The following is a 25,734-nucleotide window of genomic DNA, read 5'->3' on the forward strand; positions in this document are numbered from 1 at the left end:
AGTTGAAAATAGAATGAAAGAGCATTGCAAAATAAAAATTGGAGATGGAAGGAACACTTATTTCTGGAGGGACAATTGGTTAGATATAGAAGGTAATTTGGAAGACCATGTGATTTCTCCAGTTCCCAATCAGTGGCAGTGGGAAGTCATTAACCAATACTTGGAAAATAATGGCATGGAATGGACAACAAAAATTGAGGGATACCTCCCTACAGAAATCTGCACCAAACTGAAGGATATCCCACTTCCCTCTAGTAACAATGGATCTGATTTGATGTCTTGGATCCCATCCACTGAAGGTATTTTTTCGATACACTTTGCATATGAAACATTGATAAAGAACGAACCAGCTGTAGATATGGGAATATTCGATGAAAATTTTTGGAATACTTCTTGGAAACTTCATCTCCCAAACCAATTTTGCAGTTTCTTTTGGCTAGTTGTAAAGAATCGGTTGATGACTAATGCTAGAAAGCGCAACTTGCATCTTCAAGACAATGATAAATGCAATCTTTGCATGACAGAGGTGGAAGATGTATTACATGTATTTAGGGATTGTTGCTTTGCAAGAAGCATTTGAAAACGTATGGTTAAACCACGATATCAAATATGGTTTTTTAGGTGCGAAAAGCCGGAATGGATCTATGCCAATATCTGTGGGTTTGCTTCCAAATGGAGCAACAATTGGCCTAAGCGATTTGTGTGTACCCTACAATTTCTTTGGGGATGGCCAAATTGAGATATCCATGAGGTAGATTTTTCCAGACTAGGGAATGGTGTGCTCATTATCGAGAAATTTTATCGAGCCAATAAGGAAGCTTGGACAACATGCCGAAGACCTGTTCTTGATCCAAGTAAAGAGTTGGAAGTTTTAAGGTGGACATGCCCCATAAGAGGATGGTTTAAGTGCAACACGAATGCTGCTATGAAAGTGAAGGAATGCTACGCTCAATTAGCTGGGGTGATCCGGGATCAAGAAGGCCTGTTCAGAGGAGGATTTGCTATCAAGATTCCTCTATGCCATGTAGTAGAGGCGGAAATGCGCGCAATCAAAGAAGGGGTAAAGGTAGCGTTGGATATGGGAGCATGGCCACTCCAAATAGAATTAGACTCACTAAAGGCCATAAGGTTACTAAACCTAGAAGTTAACGAGCAAGGATCGATGGGAAGATTAGTTCCTGAAATTCAAAGCCTATATGCTTCTCGAGGCAATGTTAGATTTGGTCATGTGAGGCGTCAAAATAACAAGGCTGCTGATTGGTTGTCTAAGAGGCGGCTAATTGGAAGAGATGATCTGGTCTTTTTCAATAATCCCCCGCAGGAAATGACAGACATCCTTAGAGAGGATTTTCTTAAGAGTAGTGCTTCAGTTTGATTTGGTTTTGTTTTTTGGGTCTTTGACCCCGTCTTGTAACCAAAAAAAAAAAAAAAAAATAGTGAAAATTCATTTTTGAATTTGCATTCAAATTATGGTGTCTGAATTTAGAAGTTTTTTACTCAAAAATATTTAGTATCAATTTGAAAAGCAACCGAATGCAAATTCATATAATTGCTTGTCGGATTAGAAAGAGCCATAATTTAATGCAAAGAATTCGCTGTACATCTTCAAGATTAACATATTTCAAAAGTCTTTTAATGTAACCTTAAAGGGTGGCTTAGTTGATAAAAGACCAATGCTTCTACATAGGATGTTTGAATTCCTCCGGACTAGGGGTGAAACCTCGTCTATATTAATTATATAAAAATTTCCTGAGGATGTAGTTGAGGTGGGCATAAACCAGCCCGGATAAACCTCAAATTAAAAAAAGCTTTTTAATGTTCCACTTTTTTTGCAAGGACAAAAATATTATTTCATGTAATGTTTTATATGAATGACGAACTTCGTCCACATTCTAAAAACAATGTGTCATGTAAAAGGGGAAAAATAATAATTATGCGACAACAAGATTGTTCCTTGAAAAATATGTAAAATCATTTGTTAGAGTAATTTGGTAGAGTTCTAAATCATTTATTTTATTTTTAATTCGTTGTCTTGCTTAGATGCATTTGGTATGGTTTATAATTCTCACAAGAGTTTTTTTACACGTGGCTACCTTAAATGGGGTGAAACTTTGGTCTGTCCTCTTATGTTGAAAAAATTACTAGTAACCCAAATTTGACAAAAAACAATATTACTTATTACCAGAGTTAGTCTTTCAAACCCTTGCTATTAACTTTGAACTTAAAAGGACCTTAATGCCCTTAAAGTGGATAATATGACCATAGTACCCCCATCCCTCTCCACTTACATGATTCTCACCTCCAGTGCAACTCCCTTTGCAACTCTCCTTCTCCAACTCCGACAACTGCAAGTCTCTCTCTCCACCCTCTCTAGTCACTAGAACCCACCACTATTCCACCACTGTCCATATTGTTCCCTATCTTCAATATCTTAGATGCTGGAATTCTACTTCCTCTGATTGAGATAGATTCGAGCCCAACGCAATGGAAGAATGGCTATTTGGGGTTGTTTCCTATTATAACAAATCACATTTGAGACTTCCAAACTTTTGCAAACTAGGTGAACAAGAGTTGATCGGGCTCGACTCAGCCACCTATCAAACCTTTGTAATTCTCGGAGCTTGGTTTTCGAATTGGCCACTTGGCAACGGTTACTTCTGAGATGTTGTTCTATGGACTTCTTGTCCATCAGTTTGCGACGAGATTATTGTTAGATATGAAGCACTCCTTATACAACTGTACACGTGCTAGAGTATTAAATTCAACATTTAATGCATTGTACCTATTTATTTAACGATTTCCGCTTATTAGGAGATATGCCGACATGCCGAAATTCCTTTGGGTATTGCTTCCCACTGGCTTGTCGAGAGTTCAGAATAAGAAATTTCACATTTGGTGTTAGCTTTTATAGAAATTTTTATAGATCTTGTCAAGTGTGCCAAAAGTGAGCTTTTATATTGGTCCCTTTGATGAAGATCATTGGAAATCATATTTGGTCATCTAATGGCCCCCATCAATCGTCTCTATGGTTTGCTCCAACTATAAAAACGGTCACTTAGATTCTAATTTGGTAAGTCTGAATTAACTTCTGCACCTACCTAAGATCTTCATATCTTTGGACATTTACTCTTCCCTCAGAAAAACTGTATTATTTTGAGATCTAACTTTTTCATTGGAGGCGATTTTCCGTCCACTAAGGCAGCCCAATTTCATGTGTTTCCTTTGATTACAGATCCTAGACCTTTCTTGGTTGAACCAGAGTAGGAAGATTTTGGAGCAACATTTTTTGCAAAAATGATGGAGGTCGATTTTGTCTCTATTATGAGTTCAATTTAAAACCCTTCTTCAACTCGACCAATTAACTATCTGTCTTGGACTGGTTAACTTGTTAGACTCATAGGCCCACGCCACCATACTTTAAATCTGCCAGAATCACTGACTTTAATTTTCCTCACTACTGTGTTAAATGGATAAACCAATATGAATTTCAATTTCAGGATTTATCCAAAAAAATTAGGGTTATACTTTGAGATCAGCCCATTTATACATTGCATTCAAGATGGATCAAATGTCCTTGATATCTTCCAAAATTAGTTAATGTGGCAAAAAAAATTCTTCTCTGATCCAAATCGCATTGCATGCTAAGCATCTGTCATCAATAACGAACAATGGTGAACTCCCATGGTTCTTTTAATAGACATTTCAGTTGGAAGAACAATCAATTAGAGTACAATTATAATCGATCTTTTTCTACTTCCTCCAATAATCTAATAAACGTAAAATAACAAGCGAGATCGTAAAAGCCATGAAAGAAACTAATCCCAGTTGTGAATATGAGGTTCTCACCAAGAGGTAAGGTAGAAGAGTGAATATTTAATCCTGATCTGTCCAACATGGGTTTCCGTCGTCTGGAAAGAGAAGAAGAGAAAGACGTCGCGGAAGATTTTTAGGGTTTTGTGAGTTTGTGACCAATTTCTTTAAAAGACCAACACTTGATCAATTTGCTTTTCTGTCAAAATTTGAAACCCACAATCGAATTAACTTCCTACAGCTCTCTTCTCCCCAGCCACCACATCCGTCAGAAGCAGCAGCAGCAGAGTGGCTCCTGATCGGCTCTCTAACTTAGACAGGTTAGAAATCATGGAAAAATCTCCATCACAAAATCCTTGTTTTTCTGGGTTCTCCACACTCTCAAGAGGGCCCAGAGATGAGATTAAAAAAAATTTAAAAAATGGCACATTATAGAGCGACTAGCAGATGGGGAGTTGCGGTGGAAAGAAATAGGTTTAGTTGGAGGAGAGAATCGTGTAAGTGAAGAAGGCCGACAGTGTGACTGAGAGGGATGGGTACACTATGATCATATTACCTGTGTTAAGGGCAACAACATCATTTAAATTTAAAATTAACAATAAAGGTGTGAGACAAACCCTAGCCAATGAATAATATTGACTTTTGTCAAAAGTAAGTCATAAGTAATTTTTAGGTAAGGAGAGAGACTAGAGTTTCACCCCAACTTAAGGCCAGTGGAAAAAACTCTTCTCATGCAGAAAGACAAATTAAGTAAACATAAGCTCATATACAATTCGAGAGTTGTATATAACTTGTCAACATAAACTGTTAAGATTTGCTTGCGTGCAAATCTTTAAGGAATAATGCGTGGAATTATCACTTAAGGGAGACTAAAACTAGTAAAATTAATTAAATTAGAACATACCCACCCTCTCCCACCTATCTTTTAACAAATCCATAATTTGTATCATATATCTATATTATAAGGTAAATATCACTTACTTCCTCTCTTAGTTGATCAAATGACACTCGGACTCCCTCTTAATTAGATAATACCACTTATTTTCCTTCCTCTTACCTGATATGGCATCAAACTTTTTTCTTCTATTAACTTCTTCAGTCAAATTGTATTTTAGTATTTGTATATACTTCCTAATTTGACATTTTCAATTTTAAGAAGTTCCTACTTTCAATAGATTGTAATTTCTAGTATTTAAGTTATTTCGGGGGAGTGGCGGACCACTAAGTATGATTTTTTACTTATTTACTTTCCAATTTGACATCATCAATTTAAGGAATTTCCTATTTCAGTTTGATTGTAATTCCTTGAATTAAGCTGTTGGAAGGAAAAGTGGCTCTTAAGTATGTTGCATTTTTCTTGGTAGTTTCTCCCATCATCTTCCTTCTCTTTGTATGTTTTCCTTTTTTCCTGGTAAAAGAGGTGATGCAGTTCCATCTTATCATGATCAAACTTTTGGACAAAAAATAAAAGTAAAAATAAAAATACAATAATTAGGCTTTGATTTTTTTGGTGTCCAAATTGACAAGAATAAGGGTAAAGTTAGTACTTTACATGATTTCCCCTCTCTAAATGAGGATAGTATTGTTTTTTTGACTTCTTAATTTTAAAGGCGCAAAAGAAACATTAAACTCTTACTAGCATGGTCACCTAACATTGTTAGAAGTGAGAGAGACAATAATAATTAGTAATTAAGTTATAGTATAAGTGGAGAAGAGTAATCATCCCATTAAATAACTATGAACATGATCATTAGTACGTAGACGAAGAAGGCCGAGTGGTAAGACATTCAAGGGAGATTCTATTAGGTTTATGTTCAAACAAATTTAAGCCATTAATGAATATTTTATGTCTAGATAGCTACTTATGTTTCACAAATAGTTTTTCAAATGAAAAAGTAATGGCTGCGAGAAGACTAGTATTAATATTGATTAGAATCCAAGGAAATCGATGAATGACTTGGATTCTTGAAATCTACTAGTGACTAAACCAGCCAACGTTCTAATACAACCACCAAAGAAAGAAAAAGATAGAAGAAAACCAAGCCTACCCAATGTACGTAATCCAATTGTAAGACTTGACACGATGAGCTGGGGCAACTGGCCAGCAAATTCAATTGAGTTTTCGAATATAAAATTTTGGACCGGAGTGAAAACAATTAATGATTAATTTAATATGTTCAAAACTGTACAATTTTCCACTTGATATTAGGTTAACAAGGCCCTGATCATTCGGTTTTGTTGAAATAAAATAAATTTGCTAGTTTGCTGAACGAAACACAGTTGGATCAGATCACCTTCAAACATGCTGGCGATAGATAGATTGGATAAAGCATTCCTCCATCCTTGATGTAACATCAAATTGTTTAAAAGGACAAATGTAGTTTTGTTGATCACAAAGTTCACAACCCAACGACATTAGAGCAAAATATGTTCTAGGGCTTTGTGTATATTACTTCAATTTCAAAAGATTATCAACGGGTAAGTGTGATTACCTAAAAAAGAAAAACTGATAACTGACGGAGAAACCAACCAAGGATAACATCATACGTACGCTATCTGCCTATCTCCAAGAAGTGATGACTTAAAATCAAGATAAGTGAGTAGATAAGGATTTGATGGACCAATTAGTTGCGTTAGAGTTTAAACTGTTCCATTAATGTCATCAAGGAGATGGACTCGAAAACTTCAAAACTTGCTGGCAACGAATTAGTTGGCTAGGGTTTTTCGGATCATTACTGATAGAAAACGAGGTTTCTATTGTCAGAGCAAAAGTCGTTCCTGAGACCGGTGAGTCGTCAGTTCAATCCCATAACCTTACGCCATTGAATTATATCCAACCCAGCAATTTGGCTTCCAATTTGGCTTCTATGATAGAAAAATGATTTGCTGAAGTGCACTTCGTTTACTACCTAAGATTTTCTTCGTTTTATTTTACCTTTTTTGTACCATCAAATAACTTGGACTGATTTGACCAAAGAAAAAAAACCTAACGTATAACATTTTTGAAATCTGGACTCTAATGTTGAAACTGCTACACAGAATACGATCATATCAAATTAAATAGATTAATTAATCAAATGAACTAGATGAATTAGACTAAGTATGACGATATATAATATTTATTAAAGTTCTTTCACAATGTATGCCTTCAAAAGAATCAAAACCCAACTGCCACTTCCGTAAGAAACAGAAACAAATAGATGGCTTTGCTATGAAAACAACGCTTCTTTTGAAAACTGGTCGAACATCCTCTTCAATATTCCCTGTAGGTTGTGGATTAATTAATTGCGTAGCCACCAGGGATTCACTTCGTAAAATATACAAACTACTGGCTTGTAGCCGGTTTTCTATATCTATTCATTCAACAAAAGACAATTTTGAATTCAAATTAGAACCCGAAAAAACAAAGGCCAATTTCGCTTTTTCAGGTAAGCAGTAAAGCATGCATGGACGGCCAACATGCTTTTTTATTAAACCCTATATAACGGCCCAAGACTTCCATTCGTTAATCATATACATTTCCAGAAACCGAACGAAACAACCCTATACTTTGGTAGGTAGACACCATGGATTTTAAGCTTTCTGTAGGAGTTCTTGTGAGTCTCTCCCTCCTTCTGTTTGTTTCCTGGGCGGCTAATGGTGATACCATATCATCTTGTAGCCAAACACCATACCCTCAAATATGTAGTTCCTTCGTTGCTTCTAATCCGCTTGTCACCTCTAAAGGTTTCCCTTATGCAGCCCTCTCAGTCTCTAAGAGCCAAGCTCAATTAGCTTATAATCACATTTCAGCTATGGACTTGACTTCTTTCACTGAACCAGCCAAGGCAGCATGGGCAGACTGTGCGGAGGTCTACAACGACACTGTTAGCCAGCTTAACGGTGTATTGTTGTCTAACAGTTGGGAAGATACTCAAACGTGGCTTAGTGCAGCCGTTGCTAATCACCAGACATGCCAAACTGGGTTTTTGGAGCTCAACTCAACTTCATTTCTCTCTTCCTTGCCTTCCATGTTGAGTGACTTCTCAAAGTCACTAAGTAACTCCTTAGCAATAAACAACCAGGCAGCTAAAACTAAAACATTCCCTGGTATACCTGGTGGCTCTAGACGCTTGCTCTCTGATGGGTTCCCTTCATGGGTATCTGCTGCTGATAGAAAGCTTCTTCAGTCAACGACAACAGCTTCACAAGCAAATATAGTGGTGGCTGCTGATGGGTCTGGTGATTATAAGACCATCTCTGAAGCTCTTTCTGCTTCATCCAAGCTAAGAAGTGGCACTTCAAGATTTGTTATATATGTGAAGGAGGGCACTTACAAAGAGAATGTTGAGATAAAAAAATCAATGAAGAATATAATGCTAATTGGAGATGGGATTGATGCTACCATCGTTACAGGCAATAAGAACGTCCAAGATGGTTCCACAACTTTCAGATCCGCCACCGTTGGTAAGCTAGCTATCCCTATCTTGATACTTGATCAAATTCACAACCAGGACAGTGTACTCTTTCTTTCTAAACTTTCTCAGTCTAGTCTTTTTTTTTTCCCCCTCTTTCTTTGAGTACCTATTCTTGGTTTTGTCTCCATGATGGGAAATTTGATATTATTATTACTTATGTGTGCTACTTAATTTCTTATCCTCAGCTGCAGTTGGCGACGGCTTCATCGCCAAGGCCATGACCTTCCAAAACACGGCCGGGCCACAGAAGCACCAAGCAGTTGCTTTCCGTTCAGGCTCAGACCAGTCAGTTTTCTATAACTGTAGCTTCCAAGGGTACCAAGACACCTTATATGTCCACTCCCAACGCCAGTTCTACCGCAACTGCGACATCTATGGAACCGTGGATTTCATTTTTGGAGATGCCGTTGTGGTGCTGCAGAACTGCAACATCTATGTTAGAAAACCCATGAGCAGCCAGAAGAACACCGTGACAGCTCAAGGGAGGTCTGATCCAAACGAGAATACCGGAATTTCAATCCATAATTGCAAGGTTACAGCAGCTTCGGACTTGAAAGCAGTGCAGAGTTCCTTTAAGACTTACTTGGGGCGACCATGGAAGGAATACTCAAGAACTGTTGTAATGAAAACTTATCTTGATAGCTTGATAGATCCTGCAGGCTGGCTTGAATGGAGTGGCGATTTCGCTCTAGACACTCTTTACTATGGAGAGTATGCGAATACTGGTTCGGGGTCTGACACAAGTGGTCGTGTGACCTGGAAGGGATATCATATCATGAGCACCACAGACGCTCAGAAATTCACTGTAGCAAACTTCTTGGGTGGTGGTTCTTGGATTGAAGCTGCCGGAGTCCCATACACTTCCGGGCTGTAATCCTATTACATCTATGACGGACGTGAGAATCGTTAACCGTTAATTGAATGGGTTCATTCTTTTTCTTTCTTTTTTTCTTTGCCAGGTAGGCTGTCATTTGTATTAAAAATGGGGAAAATTTACAAGAAGTAATCATAATTATATGCACAAATTGTTGAGGCATGGTACTCGACATGATTTTTTATTATATAAGCTATTGACATCTTGGATATATATATAGATCCATCAGTCAATTCTCATTTTCAAGCGATTGAAATTTACTTGTATCAAATTGTCATATGGTTTGTTTCCAATTCCCTTTGTGGAAAGCTAAGCAATAAAGATGATTTTTTTTTTGGGTTCATTTCATTTTAATTTGATTTGTTTTAATAAAACACGCAATTGTATATCTACATGGGATTGCCATATACTCGTGCCCCTAAGATCCTCGTCCACCCATGCGGTGTTTGATTTATTATAAATGATAGGATTAATGCTATAATATGTGTAAAAATATGTGCCAGAATTTTCTCTGCAATTATTCAATATAATTTTAAGTTAATAACATGCTTCAATTGTTATAGTTTAGTTAATCTGATCCTAAATCTTCTGGACTAGGTGGGACTGGGTTAGGTTAAACACCTAATCGGTAAACTCAAATAACCTTCATCAAAACCACAAGCGAAATATAGTAATCCATGCTTTCATATTATTAAAAGAATATCTTATATATAAATTAGTTAGATTGAATTGGATCAATTCAAGTCAAACACTCAACTTTAACCTTAATCTAAACTCATATTGATGAGTTCATCTTCTTTTCATACTTTTCTACTTTTAAAATTTGTCTCATACCCCATCAAACATAAGTGAACCCAGATGATCTGTGTCAAATAGATCGTGAGTGGGGATTTTAAAGATACAGGCTTACTGAGGGTAGAAGATGTGAATTACACTTTGATTCACTATTAATTACTAGTCGATTTTCAACCTAAAACATGATCAAGCTTTGGGCCACTAGCCACTACGGCATGCATGAAATTAAGGGTTGGGCTAAAATTCTTAATTGGAATGAGAACAAATTAAGAGATTTGATTTACTACAAAGCTAAGCGTTGGGGGTTTTTTTTTTTTTTCCCCCCCCCCATAAAAAATTTTTTAAATAAAAAAAAATTTTTTTTCCTCCCTTTTCTTTCCCTTTTTTTAAAAAAAAATTTTTTTTCCCAAAAAAAAAAAAAAAAAAAAAAATGTACCATCACGAATCTCAAGGCATGCAATTAATGTAATTAGACAAATGGAGTACCAACCCTACGCGTGGTTGTGATGCTAGCTAGCTAGCTAGTTGGTGTAGCTAGGAGTAGTAACTATTCAATTCTTGAATCATCCCGTTTCAAGTAACATGGATATTACTTGCTTTTGAGCCGAAACCATGGAGAAGCATTTCGTTAGGGTTCTTGTGATTCTCTCTTTACTTGCTTTTGTTTCTCGGGTGGCTAATGGGAACACCAGAACCAGATCATCTTGTAGCCAAACACCTTACCCTCATATATGTAATTCCTTCATTAACTCCACCAGTTCTCTTGTCAGCCCAAAAGATTTCCGTGATGTAGCCCTCAGGGTCTCTCTGGACCAGGCTCAACTAGCACATAAGCACATTTCAGCTATGGATTTGACCTCTTTTGATAAGTTGGCCAAGGCAGCGTGGGCTGACCGTGTGGAGGTCTATAATGACACGGTTAGCAAGCTTGGCCGTGTATTAATATCATCTAAAAGTTGGGAAGATACCCAAACATGGCTTAGTGCAGCTGTTACCAATCATCAGACATGTCAAGATGGGTTTATGGAGCTCAATTCGGCTAGAGCTTCATATATGTCTTTCTTACCTTCCATGTTGAGTGATTTCTCGAAGTTACTAAGTAATTCTCTGGCTATAAACAAACAGATGGCTGCAGCTTCAGCATTCTCTGCTATACAAGGTGGTGCCAGACGCTTGCTCTCTGATGGGTTCCCTTCATGGGTCTCTGCTGCTGATAGAAAGCTTCTCCATACAACAGCAGCAGCTTCACAAGCTGATATAGTGGTGGCTGCTGATGGGTCTGGTAACTACACGACCATTTCTCAAGCTCTGTCTGCTTCGTCCAAGCTAAGGAGTGGGAATTCAAGATTTGTTATATACGTGAAAAAGGGAATTTACGAAGAGAACGTTGAGATTACAAGGTCAATGAAGAATATAATGCTAATAGGAGACGGGATTGATGCTACCATTGTTACTGGTAGCAAGAACGTCCCAGATGGTTCCACAACTTATGGATCTGCCACCTTTGGTAAACTCTCTCTGATCTATCCCTTTCTTTGCCTTTCTGACTCTGAGTGAGTGTATCTGCTATTCTTGGTTCTGACTCCTTGAGAAATATAACTATTCCTTATGTGTGCTATTTTCTTCTCGTCAGCTGCATCCGAGGATGGCATCATCGCCAAGGCCATGACCTTCCAAAACACAGCAGGACCTCAGAAGCACCAAGCAGTTGCATTCAGATCAGGCTCAGACCAGTCTGTTTTCTATCAGTGTAGCTTCCGAGGTTACCAAGACACCTTATTTGTGTACTCCCAACGCCAATTTTACTCCAACTGCGACATCTATGGCACCGTGGACTTCATTTTTGGAGATGCTGCCGTCGTGCTTCATAACTGCAACATCTATGTAAGAAAACCCATGAGCAAACAAAAGAACACAGTGACAGCTCAAGGACGATCTGTGTCACGGCCTCGCTGTGACAGAGTTAGATCTGAGAATTAAGTGGGAAATTGAGAAGAGAAGAAGCCAGATCAGACAGAGAGAAAAGGAGTCAAATTCTCGATGATCTTCTATTCCGTCTTATCCCTTCTTATACAGTAATTCTTCTAGATTATTCTGACGATAGACCATTACAATAAAAGTATAAAACCTATTACAGCAAGGCATGTTTCTGGAGTATTCTTCTATGTGAGGTAATCGCTCAGATGTGCTGGAAGTTTACGGTTCCTTGGTGCTCTAACACATGCTTCACCATTGATTTCTTTGCCAGCTGTCCCACTCTTGCCATGTGTCTGGTGGTTTATGACATTGCCTTTCCCACAAAGAAACACCTCGTCCTCGAGGTTAAATTCTGGAAACTGGGTTACAAATACAAACTTGTCTTCCCAGGTAGCTTCCTCCGGTGGTAACCCCTGCCATTGAATTAAGACTTGAGGGGTGGAGTGTCCGCCTCTACTCACTTCACGAGTGTCAAGCAACATCAAAGGGCGGAGTAGGGATGGTGGAACAGCAGGTAGTTCCATAGTGACCGTGGGTTCGCCGATGCAGGGTTTCAGCAATGAGATGTGAAATACAGGATGGATGCGAGATTCAGAAGGAAGCTGCAACTCATATGCGACCTTGCCGATTCGGCGGAGCACTGTGTAGGGGCCATAATAGCGCTTGGAAAGCTTTTGATTCAATCGGCGAGCAACGGTCATCTAGCGGTAGGGTTGCAATTTAACGAAGACTTTATCCCCTGGTTGGAACTCCTTATCGGTGCGTTACGGTCAGCTTGAGCTTTGATTTGACTCTGAGCACGCTGTAGGTTTTCTTTCAAGGCTTGCAGGAGTTGATCTCTGGTTTGTAATGCCATATCTACAGCAGCATTTGGGGAGGAGCTCGGAATGTAGCGGATTAATGTCGGTGGAGGGCGTCCATAGAGAGCCTGATATGGAGTGCTTTGCAGAGAAGAGTGGAAGGAAGTATTATAAGAGTATTCTGCCCAAGTGCGATGCCTCGGCCATTCCTGTGGTTCATTGCCAACGAAGCTATGGAGATAATTTTCCAAGCAACGGTTTAACGCCTCAGTTTGCCCATCACTTTGTGGATGGTAAGCAGAGCTCATAGAGAGCGTGGTGCCCTGTAATGTGAATAAATCTTGCCAAAATTTGCTGAGGAACAGGGGATCTCTGTCACTGACAATGGAACGAGGAATTCCATGGAGTTTTACGACATCGGTCATGAAGGTGTCCGCGACTTTGAGGCTTGTGAAATTGGAGGGCAGGGCTGAAAAGTGTGCGTATTTGGAGAGTCGATCGATGACGACCATGATCGTTGTCTTCCCCTGTGCCTGTGGTAACCCAGTGATAAAATCCATAGATATATCTTCCCAGACTTGGTCAGGTATGGGTAAAGGTTGGAGGAGCCCTGCTGGGGATGTTTGCATCGTTTTAACTTGTTGGCAGACAAGACATTGGGCGACAAAATTTCTAATATCCTTTCGCATCCCTTTCCAATGCAAGTTTTCAGCCAAACGCTTGTATGTGCGGTGATACCCTGCGTGACCACCGGTGGGTGTAGAATGATATTCGTGCAAGAATTGTTGGCACAGGACCGAATCAGATGGAAGGACAATCCGGTGATTGAAATAGAGAAGGCCGTTGCGCCACAAGTAGCCCACATATAGATCAGGAGTGTGTTGAAGGCCACTGTGTATTTTCTACAATTCGATGGAGTGATGAACAGCATCTCGAATTTTATCCAAGAAGCTTGGGGCAGCCACCGTGAGAGCCATGATTTCCGACACTCGAGACAAGGCATCTGCAGCAGAATTCTCCTTTCCTGGTCGATAAGTTATTTCAAAATTGTATCCCATGAGTTTGGCCATCCAAAATTGTTGTTCCGGTGTCTGTATAACTTGAGAAGTTAATTCCTTGAGGCTATGGTGATCAGTCTTGATGTAGAATTTCCTTCCCAATAGATACTGCCGCCATTTATGCACTGCCTGAGTGATAGAGAGCATCTCCCGTACATAAGTAGATTCAGCCTTTAATCTGGCTGATAACTTCTTACTGAAGAATGCGATGGGGTGACCTGTCTGGGTTAGAACGGCTCCAATACCCACCCCTGATGCATCAGTTTCCAAAATAAATGGTTGGGTAAAATCCGGTAGAGCTAGGACTGGAGCTTGGACCAAACATTCTTTAAGTTTGCTAAAGGCTTCATGGGCTTCATGGGTCCATTTATAGGCGCCTTTCTTGAGCAAGTTAGTGAGTGGAGTTGCTAGATGGGCGTAGCCACGTATAAACTTTCTATAATAGCCTGTAAGGCCCAAGAAGGCCCGAACATCCCGAAGCCCTTTTGGAGTGGGCCAAGTATGTATTGCTGCTATTTTGGCGGGATCCACGGCAAGTCCATGGGCTGACACAATGTGGCCTAAATAAGCAATGGTGTCTTTTCCAAAAGAACATTTCGATTGCTTGGCATACAATTGATGGGCTTGTAGTGTCTTCAAAACAGATTGCAAGTGTTTCATGTGATCTGTCCAAGTGGCACTATAGACTAATAGATCATCAAAAAAGATTAGAACATATTTGCGTAGAAATGGTCTGAATATTTCATTCATCATTGCTTGAAATGTCGCCGGGGCATTAGTTAATCCAAAGGGCATAACTAGAAACTCATAGTGTCCATCATGGGTTCTAAAAGTTGTTTTTGGAACGTCTTCCACACGGACCCGAATTTGATGGTAACCAGATCGTAAATCCAATTTAGAAAAATAACATGCTCCGTGGAGTTCATCAAATAATTCATCTATTGTTGGAATAGGGAAACGATCAGGAATTGTGACAGCGTTTAATGCCCGATAATCAACACAAAAACGCCATGTCCCATCTTTCTTTTTGACCAAAAGTACCGGGGATGAATAGGGGCTTGTACTTGGTCGTATGATTCCTGAAGCCAACATATCTGTAACTTGCTTTTCAATCTCATTTTTTTGGAAATGAGGGTATCGATATGGCCTTACATTCACCGAGCTAGCATTCGGTTGTACGTGGATGGCATGATCCTGTATACGGGGTGGAGGTAGCCCCTTCAGTTCAGCAAACACAATCGAATGGGCTTCTAACAAGGCCCGCAACTCTGGGCCCATATCCTCTGTTCCAATTCCTTGTGGGTCATCCACTTCTAATTTTAAAAATAGGGCCCCTGTTTGGGCTGTGACAAGTTTTTGTAGCTCATGAAACATAATCTGGGCTGCAACCTTTCTAGACTCCCCTTGTAACCTCACTAATTGCCCAATGTGCTGGAACTCTATAGTTAGGTTTTGGTAATCAAATAGAACGGGCCCTAACTAGGCCATCCATTGGACCCCAAGAATTAAATCTGCCCCAAATATAGGTAGAACATATGCATCAACTTCAAAAGAAACAGATTGAATCTGAAGGGGTAGCTTTCTTACCATACCCTCGCAAGTTAAGCGGCTGCCGCTGCCGACGATGACGGTGGTGTGAGGAACGCTCTCTGCTACACAGCCCAATCTTTGGGCAACTCGGCTCTGAATGAAACTGTGTGTGGCCCCTCCGTCCACCAATATTTGTATAGGTTGCCCTTGAATATACCCGGTGAAGCGAATCGTTGTTGGGGTTGGAATTCCATTCATAGAGTGATAAGATAGTTCTTCCACCGTCTCACTAGTATTCCCACCATTGTCACCCTCAGTATCTGATTGAGTTTCGCCTTCCTCATCATAGTCCAACAATAGTAATTGTTTCACTTTACATCGGTGCCCAGGGGTGAATCGTTCATCGCAATTGAAGCATAGCCCTCTTTCTCGTCTTTGTTGCATTTCTACTGGAGTTAACCTCTTAATAGGCAAAGTATTGGTTGCAGGAGAATGGGGAAGTGGCAGCAACGGTGGTTTGGAGGAGATGGGTAATGGCCGTATGTAACCTCGTTTGGACTCAGAAATCCGATTCTCTGCCAATTTAGCTTCCTGAAGTTTGGCTAGGTCAATGGCCTCATGCATATCCTTCGGTCGAAATGCCAAAACTTCTTTTCTGATGTCAGATCGCAAACTAGATATAAAACAACTTACCAGTGTCGTTGCCGGTAATCCAGTTATGCGATTAGACAGAGATTCAAAACGACTCTGATAATCTGCTACGGTCGTGATTTGTGTTAATTTGAAAAGGGCTGCCTGATGATCCTCGTAAGCAGATGGACCGAAGCGTTTCTCCAATGCTTGAGTGAACATCTCCCAACTGGGTAAACGTTGGTCCTTATACATCCATTGAAACCAATCGAGAGCGACATCGTCCATATGGAATGACGAAACTAGCAATCGCTGTTCATCTTGGATCAAGTGGTAATCAAAGAATCTCTCTGCCTTGAAGATCCATCCGGTGGGGTTGTGACCACTGAAACGAGGAAAATCTAGTCGAACCCCTTTTGCTTGAATTGCCGGAGGGAAATTTGGTCTAGGTGATCGAGAAGTGCCCGAAGCAGATGTCAGATCTGTGATAACAGGAGACCGATCTGGATTAACAGGAGTTCTGAGTGCTTGCGTTACCTGTCCACTCAATGCCATCATCTGAGTTACCAGTTGTGCCATTGTTTCTTTTTGTTGATCCATATTTCCCTTCTGAGCTTCCATTGATGCTTGTAGGTTTGTGAGAATCGCCCCATGTTCTGAAGTGACAGTGTTGAGTTGTTTCAAGTTCTCATCCATTACGCGCAAACGGGTTCCGTCGGCCATCCGGTAGGTCGGACCAATGTCACGGCCTCGCTGTGACAGAGTTAGATCTGAGAATTAAGTGGGAAATTGAGAAGAGAAGAAGCCAGATCAGACAGAGAGAAAAGGAGTCAAATTCTCGATGATCTTCTATTCCGTCTTATCCCTTCTTATACAGTAATTCTTCTAGATTATTCTGACGATAGACCATTACAATAAAAGTATAAAACCTATTACAGCAAGGCATGTTTCTGGAGTATTCTTCTATGTGAGGTAATCGCTCAGATGTGCTGGACGTTTACGGTTCCTTGGTGCTCTAACACATGCTTCACCGTTGATTTCTTTGCCAGCTGTCCCACTCTTGCCATGTGTCTGGTGGTTTATGACAATCTGATCCAAACGAGAACACCGGAATTTCAATCCTTGATTGTAAAATTACAGCAGCTCCGGACCTGAAAACAGTGCAGAGTTCCTTTAAGACTTACTTGAGGCGGCCTTGGAAGGAATACTCAAGAACTATTGTCATGAAGAGTTACCTTGATAGCTCGATCAATCCTGCGGGTTGGCTCGAATGGAGTGGCAATTTTGCTCTGAACACCCTTTACTATGGAGAGTACGCAAATATTGGTTCAGGCTCTAGAACGAGCAGTAGAGTGAATTGGAAGGGCTATCGTGTTATGAGCACCACAGACGCACAGAAATTTACTGTGCCAAACTTCTTGGGTGGTGGTTCATGGATTGGAGCCGCCGGAGTCCCATACACCTCCGGACTATAATCTTATGATCTTATAACTTCTATGACACAAGAATATATGATCTTTCAATGTTCTCTAATTTTTATTTTATTATATATATATATATATATATATATAAAACTTACATGAGCCTTGACATCTTTAATATAAGTCATTTCTGATGCTCCTATGCAATTGTAATCTACCCGTCGTCTTTAACAGTCATATTGTTTACTACTTAATTAAAATTTTCATATAATTTGTTACCTGGTCACATTTCATAGGATAATTTTCATAATGGGATCAAACTTTAGGAAAAATATAGTAAGATTCTTAAGATCTTTATTGAAAGTATCCGGATAAGTCTTTCACACAAAATGTTAATCATAATAAGACTCTCATCGCAGGAAGTATTGACCCAGGATAGGAGTTTAAATTCACATATGATAAAATTTTCAATTTTTTTTTTGGTTGAAATGATAACATTTATACTCACATCCGATAACATTTTATCACATAGGGATCCTTCTATATAAGAAAGAGTGTCAAAATTCTGACGCGTGCATGATCAAGGACCATGGGTTAAATTGGATCGTGTTAGTATAAAAAAGTGAAAATTCTGAAGAGTTTCAAATGGGGAAAATAGGCTTTTTATTCCATGAAAATGAAGAGCTCTTTTATTTATGACATATTCATAGGCTTGATGAACTAGCTGTGTGCATGGCTAGCGTCTTCTACTTCATCATATTGTTGTTGAGGTTACAGTTCTTCATGTCTCCCCTCTGTTGTTGACATGTGACTCTCTCTTATTGTTGACAACGTCTCTCATATTATTGATATTCTCTGCAAGGATCTTGCTGGCATCAACTATCTACATTATGTTGTATGTTCTCTTCAAATCAATCCTCATAATGTCTTTGGCGTTGTTGCCTCTCCTCATAGTGTTGCTAGCATTTGTTGCTGACGCGGATCTCTTTCTTGTTGTTGGCAATGTCTCTCATACTGTAGATATTTTCTACGAGGATCTCGCTCACGTTGTCTATCTTTATTATGTTGTCTGCTCTCTTCAAATCTTTCCTCACAGCGTCTTCAATATTATTGTTTTTGCATTGGATCTCGCTCTTGTTGCCGGCATTGCCTCCTGAATGGCTAATAGTGTCTACGAGGATCATGTTGATTGTTTTCATATTCATCCCGACTTCTCCCCTCAAACCTCTCCTCATAGCTTTGCTGGCATTGTTGTTGCTTATGTGAATCTCTCTCTTGCTGTTGGCAACGTCTCTCACACTGTTGGTATTGTCTGCAAGGATCTTGTTGGCATCAACTATCTTCGTTAAGTTGTTTTCTTTCTTCGAATCTCTTCATCTTTGGCATTGTTGTTGTTGCATTGGATCGCCCTGTTGTTGCTGGCACTGCCTCCTACATTGCTGATACTGACTACGAGGATCACACCGGTTGTCTTCATCTTCATCCTAACTTCTCCCTCATATTTCTTCTCACAGCCTCCCCTGCATTGTTGTTGTTGTTGTTGTTGTTATTGTGGGTCTCTCTCCTGTTGTTGGCAATGCCTTTCACATTGTTGGTGTTGTCTTCGAGGATTGCATTGGTTATCTTCATTCTTATCCTAACCCCCCTCCTTAGATCTCTCCTCGCAATGTCTTGTACATTGTTGTAGTTGGTGTGAGTCAGCCTCTTGCTGCTGGCAACGAATTTGGCATTGTTGGTATTCTCCTTGTGAACCACTCTCAGTGTTTTCATCCTTATACCAACCTAGTTGCTCGTATCTCTCCTCACAATGACTTTGACAATGTTGTTGCTGTGGATCCTACTCCTATTGTTGACAAAGCCTCTCATACTATCTTTATGCATCATGATGGTTGTCAAGTTCTTCATTGCCCCCACTCTCTTCACAATGTCGTTGGCACTGTCGAAGCTGACTGGGGTCTTGCTCTTGCTTCTAGCAACAATGTTGGCATTCTTGATGTTCTCTCCTCTGTGCATCAAGTCTATTTTCTTTCTTAATTTCTCCTTTAGCAGAAAACGATGCAACAGAAAGAATGAAGAGGGAAAGGAGTAAGAGAAGAGAATATAACTTTGTTGCTTTAATCTCCATGTTCAAAATAAAGTAAGCTTTGTCCAGTGAAGAGTAAGGGTGAAGGTGTGGCTGTATTTATAATGGCAAAAAGGTTCTTAGTGTGTTAAAATTTGGTTGTTTTATATTAAAAGTAACTCAACTTGTAGTGTCAAAATTTACGTATGTATCTCCCATGACTGTGATGCATCATCTTGAAGAACCTATTATATGGAATCATCTACAGAATAGAAAACTCGAGGAATTACAACACAAAGTGATGATTGTCAAGATAGTAAGAAACCGTGTAGGAATCCAAAAACAATAGGTGTTCCTTTCGTTCTATTTAAGAGATAATTGACCAAGGAGATTGCAATTTTGGATCCTCTCTAGCAAAGTTGAAAAGAATTGTCTTCAATCGCCAGGTGTCCTATGTATTAATCAAAAGAAATCTCCTTTCTTTTTTTTTTCTTCTTTTTTTTTTATTATTTTATTATTTCCCCTCCTTTAGTAGGAGTTCATTATTGTGATTATATGTGATTTTTTCCTCTGTTCACTCATTTTACTGTAACCCGTTAACTAAGTTTGATTATGTGTATTTTTCTTCTTAGTTTTTTTCTTTTTTTCCCTTTCTCGCTCATTCATGGGGATCCATTAATTGTGTACATATTTTTTTTCTTTCCTTTGTCCCTCTTTCATAGAAATCCATTAAATCTGACTGTGAATGATATAATCTCAATTTCAAATGTCTCTCAACTTGACTCTCTCTCTTCTTCTTCTTCTTCTTCTTTTTTTTTTTTTTAGTAAATAGATTTTCATTCAAAAAAGCCAGCACCTTAGGTGTCTGAATTACACGGCTGAGACTACCAAGGGAAGGGGAGTTGCCACTCGGTCCCAGAGGCACATGACAAGTTTTTCCGGACCAGAGTGTCAGCTACATTATTTGACTTTAAGGAATCTAGAAGAATTATATGAGATAAAAACAAGTACAAGTGAGTGATATCCTATAGTATGGGAACAACAATCATTGGTTTTGGGGCTTTAGTGATCTTCTAGGAGCTTGGTGAGTTGTAGATTAACCAATTCCAATTTTAGTTTTAAGATTCTTTCTAAAATAGTTTGTAGCAATTTTATCTTTAGAAGGATAACCATAAATTGAAATAACAAAGGCTAGAGGGACTAGGTTAAAGATTGCAGCCACAACAGCACCCATGTTGGTAAAAGTACTGGGTTTATTATATATGAGTTTATGTTTATAGCCTCAAGAGGGTGAGCTTTGATGCAATTTCTAAAGTTTACTCCCTTGCGATCAAGTGGTAATCTCCCTCTTCCAATCTCCTTCCCCAGTTGTTAATTGGCAGCTCTTATATGTTAGTAATATTTCAGTTGCCTCTAGTATATCAACAAACTTATTATTTATAAAAAGATAAACTGAAAATCATTGTGTTAAAACTATAACTAAATACATAGAATAACAGAGAGAATGACAATGACGATTTGTATGATTATTTATTACCCTTAATAATGTATTTCTAAAAAAAAACATGCATAATGTGTGAACAATGTAGTTCTAAATCACCAGGAAAAACTAATTACCCAAAAAAATCACTTGTAAAAAATAAATGAATCGAAGTATTCTTAGAACGCCTCATGTGATTAACATTTTTAATAAACATCACAAATTTAAAATTTCTGTTATCACTTTATTTCACTTTCATTCATTATTTAGTGTAATAGTTTGAAATATTGTTTACCTTTATAATACATCCAACAAGAAGAGAACTAACGACTTGGCAAGAGAAAAACTCAAGGTTGACGATTTCTATTGCTTGAGGTTGTTGGCGTATGGCCGCAGCTCTAATGATCTAGTGGATGTTAATGGAGGGGAGGGGTGATGGGTGGTTCCCCGCAAGAGACGTTGGGGACCGAGTGAAGTCGTGGGCAAGCTTGTTTGAAGGTAGGCAGTACATGGAGGAAGATGACTTGCTGCCTCTTTTTCGTCGGGTGAAGGAAAACGGCATACTCAAAGCGATTTGCAAATCCGTGCATCTAGAGGATGAGCAATCTCGTTGGAGCTCTGCTCTGGTGGGTTATGTTTTGGGGAAGAAACCTTCTTTTACGGCTATGCATAGGTTTGTACAGGAGAAATGGGCGCATGTTGGTGTTGTAAGCGTTTTCAGTTTGGATAGCAGGATGTTCATTTTTTTCCTTTCAAGAGTCAACTTCCGCAAGCAGATTTTGACAGAGGGTTCTTGAAAGTTTGCTCAATTACCCTTGATTCTTCGCCTTTGGGTACCTAGGCTATCTTTGGGCAAAAAAGAGGAGATGCCATTGCGCCTTTGGGTGAGATTCTATGGGTTGGATCTTGATTTTTGGGGGAGGAAGTCTTTTGGCTTGATTGCAAGTCAGTTGGGTCACCCCATATGTGTGGACCAACGTACACTCCATAGGGAGCTTTTAGGATTTGCAAGGTGTTGTGTGTTGATCAAATGTTAAAACCAGAAGACCAGAGGCAAAGTATAGACAGACCAATAACAGAATCAAGGAGAAACGAATATATCAAATATATCTTCTGTCAGAATCACTTACCCGAATGTAGTAAAATGAGCGAAAGGAAAATCAACACGAACTTTCACAGGGTGAGTTGAGGTGTACGAACCGAACTTTTCCTTAAGGTATTTGAACGCCCCCTTTTATGCTGCTGGGTTTGACCTTGACGTTCTCACCTCCCATATACAACAACTCCTAGATTTGAAGGCAGCACTCCAACAGAGTCTACTTGCAAAGGAGATCCGAAGGTAATACACTGTACAGACTGAAAAAAAAAAAAAAATTTCTAACACTAGATTTTTGAATTTCTGTTCTTCACCAAAAAACCGAGTAAACTTTGTTCAGAGCTTAACCTCTATTTATAGGCTCGTATGGACACCTTTAGAGAGCTACATATGTACGTAAGGTCACCTGCAGAGAGTTGTGACTGTATGATCAGTTACCTCCCTACTGCAAAACCCAAACTCTGAACTCCTATGTGGAAGCTTTGATTTTTTCTTTCCAACTGAGCGTTGGATATATGTATATTATATAACCCAGCCACTCTTGAGGAAGGAATCTGATCTGCATTTTCTATGGTAGCTCCCTTCATCCTTGTGGCTCCTTAATACTCATCAAGAAGGTATGAATTCTGATTTTGTTTTGCCTCTGAAATCCCCATTTCCTTCCTTCGAGACTCACTCACTTCCATTTTTTCATAATTCATGGTCAATGATTTTAACCATATGGATAAAATCAATGTGTTCCTTTTCATCGAAGGCAAATTAGAGAGCCTAATGAATTGAAAACTAGAACTCTGAGTTAATTTCCTCCCTGGAAGTTTGGGAGTGACAACAAAAAATGTATTCGGTGGACGATTAGATTTTCTTCAATAGATTGAGTTAACCTTAAAGTTGCTTTGCAGATGATTGGTATGGGGCCAAAGCACTCTGTCACTTGGCACATCATAAAATTAATTGACGAGGAATTCCATCTAGAAGTATCGCGCCTCCCATACCTTGTTATATCAAGGTAGTATTAGTTATTTTCATCCAATTACTTCCTAAGTTCCTATCTAATTTTAGATCATACAAAGTAAGTAATTATGATATTTCTATCTCAGCAAAACAATGATACGAAAGATGCATGCAGACATCGGATCAACGTTTTACCAGATGATTATAAGGTTTGTTTGCTTCCTATTCCCGTAATTGATGTTTTATAATCTAGAGCATATTTTGTATGTGTGAGATTAAGTTTGATATTTTATAAGAGAATGTATTATTATATACAAATGGCAGTAATATTTAATCTTTTTTCCCTCTCTACGGAGTATGCAACAACATTTAACTACCACCTCTAATTAGTCTTAATTAAAAGCAGGTAATGTTTTTTTTGAATTTAGAGTGAGGTATGTTTTAGACTTAATATCGTACTATGTTCTAGCCACTTATTATATTAGTTTGGAGAAGTTGCCTTTGTTTGTAGTTTTATAATAAAGAAATCTGATTTTTTCTAATTAAAACTGGTATTTTTTTGTCACCAACAAGAGTGAATGTGAATCTAACTTTGTTGGTGACAGCTAATACAGTAAAATATGTTGGTGACAATTAGAGTGGTGACATCAGACATGTCCCTTTAATTGAATACATTATCCACCTTCCCCTCATAAATTGGGTCATTTCCTCCAACGACTTTGAACTTTGAAAATTCCAAAATATTTTTCTGATCGCCACTCTTTTATTTAAAATTATTTTCTAAAATCCTAGACATTCGAGATAGGGTTGGGTTGGGCTAGCTAACCCTAGCCGAATCACTGAAACGTCAACTCAATCCAGACCAAATATACTCTCAACCTATGCCTGGTCATATAAAGGGTATTCTAACCCTATCCAAGTTCTAATTGGTCTTGGTTTGGTTAGGTAAGGTTGTGGGTTAACCTTTATTAAGGTTGTTTCATCCCAAGCATCCATATACATTTGAAGAATATTCAACTTTTATTAACTTTTATGTAAGTGGATTAGTTGATGATATATGATTCTAAGTATATGTTTGGTAATGCTTCTATATGCTAGCACACCAGTTTGGGTATCTAGATATGTTTTATGCAACCAACATAAACATAGACATACATAAAGAAAGAAAAGAAGAAAAAAAAATCTTAAATAATTTAACTTGCTTTCATTAACATTTAACTATATTTTTTTAATGGCAAGGGATGTCTTTTCAACCTAAAGGGGATCTATCGGATAACTCAAAAGGTGGCATGAATTTTGGGTAAGTCTTCTTAAAGGAGGGTGGGCAACAAAAGACCATACATAGAAAGGCAATATAACCATTTTCTTTGTGAATAAATAGATATTCTTGACTACGTATTCTAACTTAAGAAAACTTTTCTTTAATTAATCATATTTAATTAGTTGACAAAACTTGCAATAATTAGTAGGATCACCTAGACCCATTGAGGGAGTTAAATATATGCCATATACATCTATTTTGAGAAAGGTTACTTCTAAGATTTGAAACTATGATTTAAACATTTAATATATGAACACTTGATCAACATGCAAAACATGCGCTACTAACATACTGGGAGTTAGCACCATATGGGTTATCAATTCTCCCATAATTACGTGTCCAATTTCAAGAAATTTGACTTTACCAAAAAAGTCTAAAGAAATTTATCCATTTACCATTTTACCATAAAGAACACTTTTAAGGAACTTTTTGAGATATATGAAACGAAAAAAATCGATGATTTAATTGGATTCAAATAACAGGGTATTGATTGCCGGCAATAAAGGGTGCAACCAACAGAGTATGGATTGCCATCGATAAACAGTGTAACTAATGGAGTATGGACTGCCGTTAATAAATGACAAATAAAAGTGAAGAAAAGAGGTAAAAATGAGGTGAGATTGAAAGAGATGTAACAGTTTTCTGGTATAAACGAGGGACGTGGGTGTGAGGGTGGAGGGATAGACAATGGTGGAAGTCCCATATTGAGTGTTCCGTAAGACACCTAATTATTATGAGTGAAACCTCTCTCTATGTTGATCCAAGTAAGTTGAGAAGCTTGGAGGCCCTTCTTGCATCTCCTATAGTAGTCTTTTTTTTTCTAATACAATTTTGTCTTTTTGGTATCAATTCTCATTCTCTATTATGCTTATTTAAAATAAATATGTACAAGAATTCATTATTGGTCAATAATGAAAAATGATTTGGTAACATTTGTTGAGATTAAATTATGGAATGAAAAATAAGTTTGGTATGTCAAAATGAAAAATAGTTAGAAAATAATAATGAAATTAATACAAAAAAAAAACCCTATTAATCTAAATATTAACAATTAATTAATTACTAAAAAATGCATCAAACAAAATATTAACTTAACAATATTCATACAAACCATAAGTTTGTGTGGGGATGCAGCTTGACAAGCGGTAGCAAATGGGCAATAAAATAGGGATTGTTATTTGCGATAGCAGCTGCCTGCTGCTGCCAACGCTCTAGATTTAACCACATCTTTAAAACAAGATCGGACGGTGTAACATCAATAAGCGAGGGTACATATGTAAATACAGAATTTTACTTTTACATTTAAAGATTTACTATTTTACAAATTTACAAAACTAAACCCCTGCTTCACCCGATCCCAGTTCCGCCTCATTCATGGCAGCCAAACTCGACGGCAGGACTACCCAAAACCTAATCGCGACGGCAAGACTACCCAAAAGCCTAATCGCAGGATTTTTCGACTCTTTGTTGCA

At 38.5% G+C, this 25,734-nt stretch overlaps 2 protein-coding genes across 2 annotated transcripts; both read left to right on the forward strand.

The window, feature by feature from the left end:
- The first annotated feature begins 7,376 nt into the window (after positions 1-7,376).
- LOC149011228 (pectinesterase-like) lies at positions 7,377-9,449 on the forward strand. Its single transcript, XM_089161550.1, has 2 exons — positions 7,377-8,256; positions 8,453-9,449. Exons 1-2 carry the CDS (start codon positions 7,377-7,379, stop codon positions 9,139-9,141), a joined length of 1,569 nt encoding a protein of 522 aa, XP_089017676.1. The 3' UTR covers positions 9,142-9,449.
- Positions 9,450-10,548: 1,099 nt separating this feature from the next.
- Positions 10,549-17,406, forward strand: LOC149011229 (pectinesterase-like). Its single transcript, XM_089162912.1, has 3 exons — positions 10,549-11,443; positions 11,570-11,870; positions 17,019-17,406. The coding sequence occupies exons 1-3, from the start codon at positions 10,549-10,551 to the stop codon at positions 17,404-17,406; spliced, it is 1,584 nt and encodes a 527-aa protein (XP_089019038.1).
- Positions 17,407-25,734: the final 8,328 nt, after the last annotated feature.

The sequence above is a fragment of the Hakea prostrata genome, chromosome 7 (assembly GCF_041222555.1).
Source record: "Hakea prostrata isolate BN-2017 chromosome 7, UWA_Hpros_2, whole genome shotgun sequence".
NCBI lineage: Eukaryota > Viridiplantae > Streptophyta > Magnoliopsida > Proteales > Proteaceae > Hakea > Hakea prostrata.

Coding starts and splice junctions, on each gene's coding strand:
- LOC149011228 (XM_089161550.1), top strand. CDS start 7,377: ATGGATTTTAAGCTTTCTGTAGGAGTTCTTGTGAGTCTCTCCCTCCTT. Junction 8,257..8,452: donor TTTCAGATCCGCCACCGTTG/GTAAGCTAGCTA, acceptor TCTTATCCTCAG/CTGCAGTTGGCGACGGCTTC.
- LOC149011229 (XM_089162912.1), top strand. CDS start 10,549: ATGGAGAAGCATTTCGTTAGGGTTCTTGTGATTCTCTCTTTACTTGCT. Junction 11,444..11,569: donor TTATGGATCTGCCACCTTTG/GTAAACTCTCTC, acceptor TCTTCTCGTCAG/CTGCATCCGAGGATGGCATC. Junction 11,871..17,018: donor ACAGTGACAGCTCAAGGACG/ATCTGTGTCACG, acceptor TGGTTTATGACA/ATCTGATCCAAACGAGAACA.